Source organism: Cynara cardunculus (assembly GCF_001531365.2).
Source record: "Cynara cardunculus var. scolymus isolate 2C chromosome LG 8, CcrdV1, whole genome shotgun sequence".
Lineage (NCBI taxonomy): Eukaryota > Viridiplantae > Streptophyta > Magnoliopsida > Asterales > Asteraceae > Cynara > Cynara cardunculus.
This window is the reverse complement of record NC_037535.1, coordinates 14,957,268-14,974,175: the sequence shown is the minus strand read 5'-3', so window position 1 is coordinate 14,974,175 and position 16,908 is coordinate 14,957,268. Positions and strand designations below refer to the sequence as shown.

The 16,908-nt window shown below is 37.6% G+C and overlaps 1 protein-coding gene and 1 pseudogene across 1 annotated transcript in view; both read left to right on the top strand.

Moving 5' to 3' along the window:
- The window catches only part of LOC112516416 (O-fucosyltransferase 10-like), a 39,291-nt gene extending 29,235 nt beyond the window's left edge, over positions 1-10,056 (top strand). Inside the window, exons 8-10 of the mRNA XM_025123434.1 lie at positions 765-932; positions 4,125-4,312; positions 9,442-10,056. Coding sequence (XP_024979202.1) covers positions 765-932; positions 4,125-4,312; positions 9,442-9,598 — 513 coding nt within the window. The 3' untranslated portion in view covers positions 9,599-10,056. The remainder of the gene's footprint in view (positions 1-764; positions 933-4,124; positions 4,313-9,441) is intronic.
- Positions 10,057-11,745: 1,689 nt separating this feature from the next.
- LOC112516219 lies at positions 11,746-14,012 on the top strand (annotated as a pseudogene).
- The last annotated feature ends 2,896 nt before the right edge of the window (positions 14,013-16,908 follow it).

Here is a 16,908-nt window from a genome sequence, read left to right as displayed (position 1 = left end):
AAGAAAATCAAATATTAGCAGACAAATGTGTAAAGTTGACTGTGTCCATGTAAAAACTGACTTGCAGGCATCACCGACAATCAAGCAGGCTTGTCTAGGGTTTATGATTCAGAAGAAGGGTGAGACCACAAATGATGTTATTCACCACATAAGAAGGGTTTATGAAATTGAGAGGTCATACCTGTGAATCGATTGGTGACCGATGAAGAAGGCGAGACTGGTGACCGATGAAGAAGGCGAGAATGGTGAACGACAATGTGCGATTCCTACAACCGATCGATAGAACAAAGGTGTCGCTTGGAGAAATCGAGGGAGCCATACCTGGTACGACGAATAGAGAAAAAATAGGGAGGGCAAACCTGTCAAAATTTCACATCTGAATCGTATGGAGGGCGTGTGGGTGAAGGAGCGATTCAGATCTACATTTATCATTCAGACTTTGTAAAAAACCTATCCAAACAATAAAATGTCTGACCGAATCAGACCCTTACCTCTTAATGGTATCATTCAGAGGTAAACAAACAGCCCCTCTATAATTAGGAGTCCATCCCTGAGCTTGCCACATAATGATGTTAATTTCATTTGATTCAGGAGATAAAAAAAAATTGATATAATTAAGTGATAATCACTGGTATGTATCTGGTGGGGAATTTTCTGCCTCAAGTTTGGCTGGTGAAATGGTGTCTTTACTTACCACATTGATTTTATAACCATAACAGGTCATAACTCTTTCCTGTTTTGTGTGTTTTTCTTTGTCAGCATAGGTAGGGATGATGCTAAGGGGTATGGGATTTGCAAACACAACTCCAATCTACCTGGCATCAGGAAAAATATATCAGGCTGGCAAAAACTTAGCTCCTTTGAGGAAACTGTTCCCCCTTCTACACACGAAGGAGTTGCTTGCTACTCCGAATGAGCTTGCATCACTGAAGGTACATCTCTATTAATCAACGTGATACTTGGGAAGTGTTCGTTTCTTCAACAATTTCAACTTAAGGTAATACAGTTTTGTACAGAGAAAGATGCTACAAACAGAATGCTAAATTATAGAAGATTGGACAAAACCCATCACATCTACTAATAACAAAACAAATTGTAGCTGGCCGTCAATCTTTGGCTCTTTTAACTCTCAATTCAAGCAAGCAGGAAAATATATTCCATTACAAGTCCACTTACAAAGTTAACAATCGTCTCTTGTGAATCCCCTTTGTTAATATATGTGCCACTTGGTTTCTACTAAGCCGCATTATCCTCCCAGAATTACGCAATAACTCAAAGAACTCATCCTATCTTTATACTTGCTCCCCGATCTGCATGTGTATGGGCTTCTATGTGCAAATGCCCTTCTATTTTTTAATAGGGAGCCTTGACCAAGTGCACTCTCTGGAGTAAACGTTGCCTTGCAACCTTACCATGGTGTCTCCTTTAGTAGGTCCAACATATATTTATGTTCATTTTCTTAAACATGTTCTATGGACTTTGCAATCTCCATACCAAAAAAACATTTTGAATCTACTGGATCTGTAATTTCATATTTGCTTCCAATCCAACTTGATTATCTTTGATTATTTATGGCTGTGTTTATATCGTGTATATAGACAATTAAAAATAACCACTTCACTTTCTCTAGAGCGTTTATAGAACATTGGTTCTTAGAAAAGCCATGGTCTTTTTTATGCACAGCGTAAACCATGACCTTCTATTTTGTAATGGTAGAAACCATGACCGTTAACCCCCCCTTCCAAAGTGTTCAAAGCATGCTTGTGATGATTATTTGGGGCCATAAAGTGCCTTCTATAACCCTCAAACCTTGCAAGCTCCAAGTTACTCTTTAACTTCATGTGGAAGACTAATAAACATTTCCTCTTACAAATTTCTGTAGAAGAAGGCCTTGATGCTAATAGAACCCTCCTCAGCCACCCATTAGTAGTCCCGAACCTGGCATTTTATAGGCATGGGGCGATTGTAAGGAAGGGCCTCCAACAAGTTAACTCCAGTATCCGATAATTGTAGTCTCAAAACAAAATATAGACTTGATTAGTAACATAAAATAGTTTGTCTAGCAAATTTGCAGCCATATCAAGTAGGATGACACTTGATTACAACAAAAAAAGCATTCTACTGTATCAAAATTACAACCATAACTTCTCCCTGAATAACAAAAGGTCTAATTGATTTGGAAGGTTAGTTAAAAAGTCAAAATATGTTTTTGCATAATTTTGATACAAGAAAGTGACCAATGTAGCTCCAGTTTATTTGGAGCGTGAGTTAAAATGTTGATTCAAGTGTTTAGACTAGAGTTGTTGCATAAGAAAGTGTTTTACATTGAGATTTAAATGAAAATACAAAACAATTGACTTCTCATAGAAGTCTGTCTGTTTTGCCAACAAACTCAAATTTGAGAATTTTATGCAAGATTAGGGGATGACTGAAATTATATGATTCAAGTGTTGTAATCATAAACAACATTTCATATATGTTTTCATGGGTCCAAAAACTTTTATGTCCGATTTGAATCTAACATGAGTTTTGTTGCATATTTTGAAGATTTAATAAAAAAATATAATAATTAATCTTCTAAACAGGTTTGACATGATGTAATAAACATGTTTTGAAGAGTGAAATTCAATCGATTTGGATTTGAAGAAAAACACATATTGTCGGTAAATTTAGTTACTAAAATTAAAAAACCTAGCAGGGAAGTGTAATGCGCCAACTCTATTGCTTTCTACTCGGTCTTTCTTGATTACTTGGGACCTCTTTTACATTACTTGGTCTCTTTTCTGGGTGTATTATACCTATAGGTGTAGTTATTACTCAATGAAATCTAGAAAAATTCATCTGCATGCCAAATGAAGCTTTGCATATCCACAACAAAAGATCAATAAACAACCTATACTAAAAAGATGGTCCAGATTCCAATATACCAATTTTTTCTCGAGAAATACAAATAGATTTAAGCATCTACTGCAACAAGTCCACCTCCTTTTGCACAAGAACCTCGAAGGATGCTCATTGCAGCAAGGCCGTATAGCTCATATTGTACCATTCGTCGATGTTTAAAATAAAATTAGCGACAGTGATTGAAAAAGGCACACAAGCTCCAAGGACAGAAATTCAGGAACATATTCTCAAGCCATTTAACTTTCTTCTCCACCTAGGATGCAAATTCAGAAACTCAAGCGTAATCACTAGTAGATATCCAAAGCATATGCCCAATAACACTACCTCAATTGTGCAGATGAAATTGTCGAGACCTACAAGCGTCTTGAATGATAATGGCATATGTCTTGCAACCACCCCTTTAAAATCTCACAACCTCTGTTGTGAGCAGAAGGGTCTTGAATTATGTTAACACTTAACAGTCCTCTGTCTCTTCTGCTTCTTCCTGTCATTCTCTGGCTGGAGAAAGCTGCCCTCTGGTTCTCTTTTTTTCTTTTTTTTGTCTGAATTGGGAACCCTAGTCTCCAATTTGCTAGTGTAAACACACAAAACGAAAAACAATTTCTTCATTTTCTTCGTGGGGGGGGGGGGGGGGGGGGGGTGGGAAGGCATATGGATGTTTCTTGTGTGATGTTGAGTTAAAAGATGTGATGGTGGTAGATGTGTGGTACTTGTAAGCTGAGATGGTTGTACATCATTGGCTGGAAATTTTAGTTGACATGCAGCTGATGAAGGTGAGCATGGGGAAGGCATTGGGTGGTTGACAGGTTTGTCGCAAATGGTGGATGCGAGCTCTCTTTTCTTACAACCATGCTAAAGAGAAGATAATAAAGTAGTTCTCTAGGTCAATGGCCAGAAGCAAGGTGTTTGGATTTTGGAAACCTCTGCACAACTTTCAATTCGAAAATGAAAACAGGCTGTCAACTTACTTTTTGTACAGTATTTTTGTTGGGCACGGTGATAAACTAGAACAAGAACATAATGGCAATATTGATGATGATATATCTGTTAATTGAAAAAATCCAAGTACTTAAAATTTTGTTCTGTATATAAATATTTCCATGTTGGATCTCTGTCAATAACATTTGCGGGCATCATTAAGTTGTATAATGTTGTTGTCTCCGACTATTATATAGATCAACTGCACTACTTTGTTGAACTTCTTTACTCTCTGTTTTTAGGGCTATTCTTCGAGGTTGGCTGCTCTGGACTATATTGTCTGCTTCTTCAGTGAAGTTTTTGTAACCACACAGGGTGGAAATTTCCCACAATTTCTGATGGGTCACCGGAAATTTCATTATGGACATGCAAAGACCATCATTCCAGATAAGCGCAAGCTTGCTGTTTTGCTGCATAATACAAGCATAAGGTGATTTTCTTTGAGATCACTCTTCTTCAAATCTGAGTTAAAAAAACAAATCAAGCTTCTGCACCGGATCTCATTCTGAAAGAGATTTCATATTATCGTACTTGTGTTGATCTATAGGGAAACGAAATAATAATGATTCATATAGAAGAAAAGATAATTCCAAGAGAGATGCAAGTGAGGGAATGAGTACAATATGCCTAGAATCGTTTAGCTTATATGAATATCTTTTAGTGTCCTTAACACGCAAATAGTTAAAATGGTCATTGTGTCGAGAGCTCCATAAGATAAGCCAAGATTATAGGATTGATTCTTTCCTATCCTCCCTTCATTGTATTTCTCCCTTCCGTAGTTATAGGATTGTTTCCTTATGTCTTCCTGTTTCCTCCCTGTATATATATTGGGTCTCATAATGAAATCAAATACACTAAAAAATATTAAGCAATCATATGTTTTTTTATTTCACATGTATCAGAGCGAGAGATCTCGAACCCCTCATAAACTCGTAAAACCCTCACCATGAGCAAAAAAGAAGTCCCTCCTGTCATTGTCCAGAATGTATAGGATGCACCGTTCCCATCCGTAATCATCTTGGATGATAAGAATTACCCGTTATGGTCGCAACTCATGGAGATGCGAATTGGAGCAAGGAACAAATTAGGGTTCCTCACGGGTCCCACCCCGAAGCCAAAAGACGAAAGAAGATGGAAGCCTGGGTCATTGATAATCATCGTGTCAAGAGTTGGCTCATTGATTCAATGAGTCTACAATTGATGCAACGCTTTATCAGACTTCAGACGGCTAAGGAGAACTGGGAAGCGGTTGCCAAAACCTTCTATGATGGTACAGACGAAACACAATTATTCGAACTAAATCGGAGATCGTTCACCACACGTCAAAACGGAAGAACCTTACCTGCTTACTACAACGAACTGGTAAGTATTTTTCAAGAAATTGACTCGTATTATGGATCAGGAAGATGTTAATGCCGTCGTATCCCTTCACAAAACCCTAGCCCGTCTAAGAGTGCATATCTTCCTGGCCGGCCTTGATCCGGAATTTAATCAAGCCCGAAGTGAAATATTGAGAAAGGACCTGCCCCTTGACCTAGAATCAAGCTACGCATAAAGGACCAAAATCAGAGACACTATGGAAGAATCCAAGTCGGAACCCGATGACATGGTTGACCTGACCACACCACTGGAAGCCGTTCAAAAGGAAAAAAACATCAACAGTAAAGGAAACACCCTTACCTGTACTCATTGTGGGGAAGACGGACACCCCAAACAACGGTGTTATGAAATCATTGGCTATCCAGACTGGTGGGATTTCTCAAAGAAACCAAGAAAGAAAATAAGACAAGCCTGCATTGCTGCCACAGGAAAACTCGAGGAGCCACCTACTCCTGTTGCAGCCCATGTTGAAAAGAATACTTCTGGTCTGTCAAATACTAAGGATCTTGGATTATTAACAAAGGGGCAACTGATCATATGACAAATGACCCATCTCAACTGATCATATGACAAATGACCCATCTCAACTGATATCTATGCATTCCCCTATTCAATCCGATATTCTTACTGCCAATAGGGGAATAGCACATGTAACCTGTGAACGACCAACGAAAGTATCTAGTTCCATGAATCTAGACACCATCCTTGTTGTTTCCTCTCTGTCTTCAAGCCTCTTATCTGTTAGTCAGATTACAAGAACTTTGAATTGCTTTGTGACTTTTTGGCCTGATGAGTGTATGTTCCAGGATATCACGACACATCAGATCCTTGGCTATGGTATTAGACGGGGAAAGCTATACTATCTTGAAGAACATCGTGGTGAGGCTCTCTATACTGGATAAGCGAAGGAACTAAGACGTTAGCGTGGCTGTGTCATTGACAACTAGGACACTTGTCCTTTGGTTACCTTAGGAAATTGAAACCAAGTTTATTTTCGAATACACAAGATTTTGATTTTAAGTGTGATATATGTGAGATGGCGAAAAACCATAGAATTTCTTATGGTCCTAGTAATAATAAAAATTTGGTTCCGTTTATCACTATACATTCAGATGTGTGGGGCCCGGCCCGAAGTGCAACACCAAACGGTGCTCGGTATTTCATAACTTTTATTGATGAATGCACTCGTATGGTTTGGATTTCTCTCCTAAGACATAAAGGAGAAGTATGTCGTGTGTTTCAGGAATTACATCGAATGGTGAAATCACAATACAATTGCAATATTCAGGTTCTCCAATCAGACAATAGGGGTGAGTACATAAATCATGAGATGCACCAGTTCTGCAAGGCCAACTCCATCCGACATCAAACATCATGTGTAGGCACACCCCAACAGAATGGGCTGGCAAAACGCAAAAACCAGCAATTATTAGAAATTGTTCGTGCCTCGTTTGACATGAAAGTTCCACGTGAATATTGGGGTGAAGCTGTCCGATCAGCAGCTTACCTCATAAACAGCACCCCGTCTCGGGTCATCGACTTTCAAACCCCTCTTCAGAAACTTCACGGGCTTGTTTAAGCACCAATGAGTCCAAATCTTGAACCAAGAGTGTTTGGATGTACATCGTATGTACACCAAAACATAGGAAAATTAGAACCAAGGGTTGTCAAATGCATGGGATATGCGGACCTCCAAAAGGGATACATATGCTATGACCCCAAGGAACAAAAAATGCATGTCACTCATGACGTTGTGTTCCATGAAAACACCCCATTCTTTAGCCATGAGTGTTCTCTTCAGGGGGAGAATATAAAAAACACGTATGAAGAAAACATCCATGACCACCTCGAATAAAATGTTGAAGAAACCCTCGATGAACCAAACAACGAGAAGAGAATCCCAATGGATCAAAGTGATGAACAAGTCAACAAAACAGGAAGCTCAACTGTTGACGAGAATCTCACAAACTTGGAAGAACATAATATAGCTTCCCCGAATGCTCCCGGAAATACGGTGACCCCCCAGGTAACTACCGACCCTATTTTGTGTGATACGACTAATCCTTCTATCTTGCAAGAAAACGAACTGAGATACCCAGCCAGACAAGGGAATTCCGAAAAGACAATACCAGCCTGACCTCAATGCTAAAGAGAGATACCCTATCAACAACTATGTGTCATCACATCGGTTGTCCGAATCCCACGCACTTGCAGTAAGCCAACTAACTGTTGTCTCGATACCAAATGATGTACAGGAAGCATTAAAAGAAGAAAAGTGGAAGAATGCCATGAGCAAAGAGATGGGGGGGGGGTTGCAAAAGAACCATACTTGGGATCTCGTGACTCTTCCCCCAGGAAAGAAGACAGTGGGATGCCGGTGGATATACTCCATCAAACTCAACTCTAAAGGAAACATCGATAGATACAAAGCAAGGCTCGTGGCTAGAGGCTACAATCAGAAGTACGGGATCGACAATGGAGTACGGGAATGGGCATTCAGAAGAAGAAGTGTTCATGGATCCTCCTCCCGGATAAATTACACCGACCAAGTATGCAAACCAAACAAAGCGCTATATGGCCTAAAACTGTCACCTCGAGCATGGTTTGGAAGATTCTCAAGCTTTATGAAAAAAATTGGGTATAAACAAAGTGATGTTGATCACACTTTGTTGTCAAGGACGAAGAGATCAACGTAATTGCCCTTAATGACGAAACTCCAAGAAGTCCTTGCAGCAGAATTCGAGTTAAAGGATCTTGGACCCCTGAAATATTTTCTAGGGATCGAGGTGGCACGATCAAGACAAGGTATAACCATGTGTCAGAGAAAATATATTTTAGACCTCTTGGCAGAAACGGGAATGTTGAACTGTCGTCCTCCTAATACCCCAATAGAAGTGAACCATGGGTTAAGAATTCATCCGGATCAAACGCCAACAAACAAAGAGCGATATCCAAGGTTAGTGGGGAAGCTAATATATCTTTCTCACACACGCCCACACATTGCATATATCGTTAGTGTTGTAAGCCGCTTTATGCATGCTCCAAGTGAAGACCATATGAATGTTGTTCATCCCATTCTATGGTACCTCAAAGCAGCTTCCGGAAAAGGTCTATGGTTAAGAAAAAAATCAAGCTCAAGAAGTAATAGGGTATACTGATGCGGATTGGGTTGGAGACAAATCTGATGGGAAATCAACATCAGGTTACTTCACCTTTGTGGAAGGAAATCTGGTCACGTAGAGAAGTAAGAAACAGGAGGTGGTTGCAAGATCCAGTGCGGAAGTTGAGTAAAGATGAATGGTTCATGGTGTATGTGAGTTATTATGGATTAAGCGAATTTTGCGAGACCTTGGAGTTAATCAAAGTACTCAATGAAATTGTATTGTGACAACGAAGCTGCAGTAAAGATTGCAAATAACCCCGTCCAACATGATAGTACAAAGCATGTGGAACTTGACCGACATTTGATCAAAGATCATCTTGAGAAAAAAAACTATTAATCTCCCGTTTGTCAACTCAAAAGACCAGCTGGCTGATATGCTTACTAAAGTCGTATGCAGAAGAGTTTTTCAAAGCTCTCTTAGCAAGGTGGGAATGTTGGATATCCATTCTCCAGCTTGAGGGGAAGTGTTGACGAGAGCTCCATAAGATAAGCCAATATTATAGGATTGATTCAAATTGATTCTTTCCTATCCTCCCTTCCTTGTATTTCTCCCTTCCATAGTTATAGGATTGTTTCCTTATGTCTTCCTGTTTCCTCCCTGTATATATATTGTGTCTCATAATGAAATCAAATACACTCAAAAATATTAAGCAATCATCTGTTCACTTTATTTCACACATTGTACATTCACGTATTTTTTGAAGTTATATATTCGAACAAAAAATTATTAGCCAAATACTTATACTTCCGTAATCATATCAATTACATCATACTCATTAAGTGTAAGTTAAATAAACTAGTAAATGGTGATTTTGGAACAAGATGATGTTGGGTAGAACATTTGATGTTGAGAATGTTAGGCATCTAATATATAATCAATATATTGTGTTTGGTAGTTTGATGAAAGTTGGATGAAAGTGATGTTATTACGAAATTACAAGTATGTGATTGATAAATCTTTTTCTCTGTTTTACCTCATGTTGGCAAGTGATAACAAAGTTTAGTCTTGTTTGCAGTTGGCATGCCTTGAAGAACGAGATGCAAGTAATGCTAGACGAAAGCGACCACAAGGGCGTGGCTATACCTACAATTAAGAAAACGAAAAGAAAGAATTCTATATTTGCAAACCCTTTGCCACAATGTCAGTGTCTTCAGGAATCAAAATTCTCCTAAGAGGAATGATATTGTTCTTCTCACACATGCAATCCTGTGTGGGGATATATCTGGTTCGTTTGTTTTACATATGCGATTCCACGATCTCCTCTACATTTTAGGTAACTTAGTTATTTCTTCCCTAGGTAACTTCCAATTAATTGTTGTATATGTGATAGAAAGGTTCCAACCGTTGTCCATGATATGATTGTTAGAACTATACGTCTTCAAACACGAAGGCCAGTTTTGTGGAACCACATAATAGATCACATACGCCATCGATGAACCATATGTGGTTCATTGTTGTATGTGGTGATGAGTTTTGCTTATGTTCTTTTTTTCTTTTAAAGAGTTGCTGATAGATTTCTCAACTCTCCTCTATGTTTAGGATATGTATGTGATTTTACAAGTTAATATGTATTTATTATCTCCCAGTCCCTTTCTTTTTTATGTAACTTAACACGAGTCTTGATGCAAAGGACTGGTTTTTTTTGGGCTTGGACCTTCTAAACCAGTCTCTCTCTCTCTCTCTCTCTCTCTCTCTCTCTCTCTCTCTCTCTCAAGTTAGTGTCTTTAACAACAATTTGATTGATTATGATGGCAAATAACCAGGTTAGATTACTTAAATGTTCATTTTATGCAGATTTTTAGAAGGAAAAAAATGTGTTTTCTCGATCGATTGTTTTACGAGTTTGTAATCTTGATTTTCAGGCGGTTTTTTTTATATATATTTTGTCTATTTGGTTGTACACCCGCTAAGTTCTCTAGTCTGAAACTGTTTGGATAAAAAAATGCAACTCGTAAAATAGGGTTTTCCTATCTTGCGAGTTGCATTTTTTTGTTTATTTTGTGTTGTTTTATTTCACAATTTGTATGGGAAGTTAATCTTATTGTAAAATAGGAGTTTCTTATTTTTTCGAGTTGTATTAATTTGTTTATTGTGTTTTTTTTTGTTTTCCGTTTGATAACTTGTACATAAACATATATTTAAATTGTGGTACCATTTTATTTATACGTAACTCGCAAAATAAGAATTTTTTTGTTATTATTTTTTGGTATTATTATTCTCTGATTTATTGTTATTTGTTTTATATTAATGTTTGGTTTGTTATTGTGGTCCTAGATACTATGAGGATTGCCTTACACTTAAGGCGAAGATTATCATTTTTGGTAAGATCGCAACGAAGTTGATTTTGGCAAAAATACATAAAATTTCTACAATCTTCATAACCAGAGGTGGATCCAATGGTTAAAAGGGGGGGGGGGGGGGGTAAGGACCCCAGTGAAAAGTAATTTTTTTTTACCTATGTTAAAAATTGGGATTTTATATTATTACCTTCACTTCCCCCCTGTAGGTTTTTCAAGGGCCCCCCTGTTCTCGTCGATTCCCCTCTTCTCCGGCACAAGCGCACAACGACACTCTTCTCTGGCACCGGCAGCAGGAGCTTGTTAAGGTTTATTTATACTTCTGCAGTTCTGCTTTTTATAATAGCCGAGTCTGTGAGTCGATAGAGTTTAAAATGGAGGAAATGATTTGGTGGTTCAACCCCATTGACACACTTTTTATAATAGAGGATAGAGTTTAAAAATGGAGGAGAAAGGATTTGCAATTGGTTATGCAGTATATGAAGAGTGGACCCCATTTTGATTTTGTAAAACTTTTTTAAAATTAAAAATACTCACTCCTCTCTCTTTCTTTCTTCTTCACGGCTTCACCTACTGCAAGTCTGCAACTGTTGACTTTTTTTTCAAAACCCTTTTTTTTTTTTCAAATTTCTCCTCTTTCTTTCTTTCTTCGTCATTTTGCTTCTGCTTTCTGCTTCTGCTTTATGCATCTGCTTACTGTTTAAGTTTTTGGTAAAGTTAAAATGTAAATAGTAGGTAAACATTGGGGCTTTTTAAGCTTTTAGTAAACTATTAAAAATTAATATGAGTAGGTAGAGTGGACAAATACAAATATTTAATAGATGCTCATTTGCTAATATTTAATAGGTAGAGTGGACAAATAGTAGGTATATTATATATATATATATATATATATATATATACATATGATGTATTTGTCCCCTTGTTTTTGCTAGAAGATAGAAAGATTTCTGAAAAGAAAGGCATCAACGTCCGATAATAGTGGAGAACCTTTAAACAACTTGCGCAATGATCTTCCCTCAATGCCTAGGGAAGTTGATTTGAATAATCTTCCATCGGATCCAGYTGAAAGGAAAAGAATTTTACAATACCACCCTAATCAAAGAGATGAAATCAGACAACACTATTTGATTAAAGGACCGTGTCAACCACGTGGTCACGACTTTCCAAGAAGAATAATTGGGAACAAGGCAAGACGTTTTAATCCGGCTTGGTTTGATCAATACGGTAATTGGTTGGAGTATAGTTTAAAATTAGATAAAGCTTTTTGCTTATGTTGTTACTTATTTAGAGATCAATGTGGTGGACAAKGTGGGAGTGATGCTTTTTTAACCGAAGGCTTTRGTWGTTGGAATAAAACCGAGAGATTGACTACTCATGTGGGTCACATTAATARTTTCCACAATAGAGCTGTTAAGAAGTGTGAGGACCTAATGAGACATGGTCAATCAATTGTCCCCGCCTTACATAAACAAAGTGATATTCAGAAGAATGAATATCGTATCCGGTTGAATGCTTCTGTTGATGCTGCTAGATTTTTGTTGAATGGTGCATTACCTTTTTGAGGTCACGATGAGTCAGAAACATCTCTTCATAGGGGAAATTACTTGGAATTAATAAAATTAATCCAGGATCAAAATGAGGCTGTTGGTAAGGTTATATTAGAAAATGCTCTTGGGAATAATCTAATGGTGGCGCCAAGTATTCAAAAAGATATCGTTCACTGCTTTGCACAAGAGGTACTCAAAACATATTTTCCAAGAGATTGGTGATGATGTGTTTTCCTTATTAGTTGACGAGTCGAGTGACATATCTAAAAAGGAACAAATGGATGTGGTTTTGCGATACGTTACACATGGGATTGTTAAGGAAAGATTTATTGGTCTTGTACATGTAAAGGACACAAATGTTTTATCTCTTAAATCTGCAATTGAATTCTTATTTGTTGAACATGATTTGAGTTTGGAAAAGGTTAGAGGCCAAGGTTATGATGGAGCAAGCAATATGCGTGGCCAATTCAATGGTTTGAAAGCTTTAATCATGAGAGAAAATAGCTCAGCATATTATGTCCATTGTTTTGCTCACCAACTTCAGTTAGTTGTTATGGCGGTTGCACATAAACACATCGAGACTGGAAAATTCTTTGATATGATAGCCTCTTTGATGAATGTGGTTTGTGCTTCTTGTAAGCGAACATATATGGTTCGAGAAAGTCAAACGGAGAAAGTACAAGAAGCCATTGGTAGCGGTGAAACTGAAACATGTATTGGGTTAAATCAAGAGCTTTCTCTTGGAAGACCTGCAGATACACGATGTGTTCACACTACAAAACACTGAAGAGTTTGGTTGATTTGTTTCCATCTGTTATTGAGGTGCTTGAGTATGTTGAAGATGTGTGCAAGAATCCTTACAGCCAACGTCAAGCAAATGGTCTTCAAATATATTTCCAATCATTTGATAGTGTGTTTTATTTGCACTTGATGTTGCATATTTTGGGGGTCACAGAATCATTGTCATAGGCTCTTCAGAAAAAAGATCAATACATCTTGAATGCTGTTTCATTGGTGAAGTCAACCAAGTGACATTTGCAACAATTTAGAGTTGATGGATTTTGTCGGCTTCTTGGGAAGATCCCTTCTTTTTGCGAAAAACACAACATCGGAACAGTTAACATGGAGGAAGTTTAAGTCAATCCAACAAATCGAAGACACAAGACAAATATCACATATTGACATTATTACGATTACGAATGTTTTAACACGATTATGGATATGCAAATTCAAGAGTTTGGTGACAGATTTGATGAGGTAAGTTCCGAATTGCTCAGTTGTATGGCCGCATTGGATCCTCATTACTCATTTTCTGACTTTGACCCATCAAAATTCTAAGGTTGACAGAGTTTTATCCTGATGATTTTAGCAATGACGAAAGAACTACTCTTGAGCACCAACTTGAACTATAATGTCCAACATGATGAATTATTTGCTAATTTGAAAGGTATATCCGAGCTCGGTAGAGTGATGATTGAAACAAGGAAACATCTTGTGTTTCCTTTTGTTTATCGATTATTGAAGCTTGCATTGATTTTGCCTGTTGCAACTGCAATAGTTGAGAGATGCTTTTCTGTAAGAAGCTTGTGAAGCCAGCTTTGCGCAATCGAATTTGTGACGATTTTTTGAATGCGTGTGTCATTTGTGCCGTAGAAAAAGAAGTAGTTGCTAAGGTTACAAATCAAGATGTAATGACTCGGTTTCAAATGATGAAAACTCGTAGAAATCAACTTATGTAATCACGTAATATTAATTATAATGATTGATGTGTTGGTACATTGTTAGTTTAAGTGACCCCAGTGTATAAAATTCCTGGATCCGCCACTGTTCATAACCTAGTTCGTCTATGATCAGATCCAAGAGTTACATATCGAAAGATCACCGCATCCAACATTCCACCATATACTTTTATATCGTTGACATAACACCTACCAGGAGGTTGAGCCAAAATCCATTGTTGATATACCTTCATTGCGAACAACTTCGGATATAGAGCTGTTGATCTAAACTTTCAAAGAACAACTATACATTTGTTACTATATTTAAGTGGAAAAATACATACATATACCATACAAGTTGACGGCAGAATCTAGTAATGGTTGACAAAGACATCTAAAACTCCAAACATGAGAGTATCTCGAGGCCATTTACCCATAGAAGCTATTGCCCCTTTTTATTTAATAGTATTTACCATACATAGTTTCTTTAAAAATAACAAGGAATTAGTAGATTGGCTCCACCCAAAATCCAAAATGGTAATGGGATTGGGTTAAGAACTTTTAATCTATAATATGATGATCGAGTCAATTGGATCAATGATCATTTTCTAGGTTTCGTCGTAAACCTAATTGGTTATTTCCAATTACGTAAATCAATAGTTCAAACCAAGATTTCCCTTTGGCCCTAGAGTGAAAAGGCAAGGTTTGATTCCCGCTATCCGCTTTTTAAAAAGAAATTATGTTTAAGTAAACAATAGAAAAGATGTCATGGTTACAAGAGTCAATCTATTGCATATAGACTAAAAGGGCGTTGTTGGGGATTCACTAAAGAAAATTGAAGTAGATTGTGCCATATATAATGCAAAAACACAATGTTTTTCACGTTTTTCATGTGGAACTCGCAAAATAACTATAATCCAAAATAGTGGTCAAGATTCCTTTTGAAAAGTTACGTGGACAGATTCCCTGAGCTTTTTTTGTACACTGGCAACTCGCAAAAACCTAGGGTTTGCCGAGCTACAATAATTTATTTTGCATACTTATGATCTTGATGTTCCTCGAAGCCTGTAAACGTCCATCTGATTGTCCATCTGATTTCAATTGTTGTTAAACTTATGGAATCATAAATGAAGTCGAGTAATCAAAAAGTTAGAGCACTTGTATGTGGTGTAGGGGCATGGCCAGTAGTTAATGATATTAAGGTATTTCATCATGTATATGTCGTTACAAAGGTGACAGCTTTACCGCAGAACATTACATATGTTGAGTTGGTAAATCTTGTTGCTAGGAAGTTGCATTTGGGAAAGCAGTGTAATGGTTGTCGGTTGACTTACCGACAACCTCCATGCAATCAGGTTGTCAACATAGATGGCAACGATGACCATGAATTGTTTATGGACGTTGCTAAGCAGATGACCACATAGCCAAACTGTATGTTGTAGGGCTCATTGCTAGTGGTGGCAATCCATCGACTCAGGGAAGCAATCAACATAAACAATTCAATTACCAAGTCGATCATGTTACAAACACGTTTGAACAATTTCAACCGCAACAATTCAATTACCAAGCCCATCCTACTTCTTCCAAGCATGTTTGAACAGTTTCAACCCCAACAATTCAATTACCAAGTTGATAAATGTTTTCGGCCTTAGCCTCCATATCAGAATGATCAAACATACCGGGTTGGTATTTCAGAAGATCCTACCAAGGTTTCCCAATCCGATGAAGATTTCTTGCATTCATTGGCGATAAGAATATAAGCTTATTCAAGTCAAATGCACCAAAATGTCGTCGACGTTTGTGGAAAAGGTACAATGATGGTGAACCCTCATAAGAAGAAAGGGTTGATGATGTAGGAGTGAATCTTATGGTAGACTGAATGACTTCTGGGGTATTCCCCCCTTTCATGTAGATCAAGTTCCAGTTATTGCACCTTAAGTACCAACCAATGATGTATGTTCTAAACATGTCAAAATCCGACAATTCTTCAACTCGAAGGAAGAGATGAAATTGGCATTGCGAAGAAAAATGCATTGATGAGGGTTATGAGATAAGAACTGAAAAATCAGACAAAGAAAAGGTATGTGGTGGTTTGTGTTGATGAAAGGTGAGAAGGTGAGGGCGACCTCAATTAAGAATACTAATGTGTAGCAGGTCTGACGAATGGAGGACCAACATACGTGTTCAAAAATACAACTCCATCCCAACCATCGTCAAACAAACAGGAAGGTGATGGGTAATATACTCAAAGAGGTAATAAATTAGACTCAAAATGTACAGGAGGAAAGAAATCCAAGAAGATATGGAAAAAAGGTTAAAACTAACATCACCTACTCCCCTGCATGGCAGGTGAAGTGCTATTTGCCAGAACTGCTTAGGGGGTACCCATGATAACTCTCGATTCTTGAGAGTTATTGCCCTATCTTTTCATATGTATTTTTATCACTTTCTAACGCATTTTGCCTTCCTCCCTATTCATTTGGTCTAATCTATAATCATGATGAAGTTCCAATGGTTCAAATATCAATTTTTACTAACATTTCAACAAAGTGGCCACTTTGTCTTTACATTAACCATGTCGAGTAGATTCAAGAAAAAAAAGGTTTTGCCATAAAACGGAAATCTGATTTTTGAACAAGACAAATGCTTCAAGTTAATGAAACCTTCAACATTCCATCCAAAAAGTGTTGTTTAATGTAATGTCACAATCACGTTTTCTCCTCAAACCTCACTATAAAGGGAGCTTTGGGATCCATTTGAGCATCATCCACCCAACATCAAAGTATCATCTAGAGCTCAAACACTTACTCTTCATTCTCTCATTTAAGTTCTTAGTACTTTGTAGCATTTAATTTCTTGTCTTTCATATCTCTTGAACCATCTTGACCACAATGACGACATAGTGGTGACATCGTAG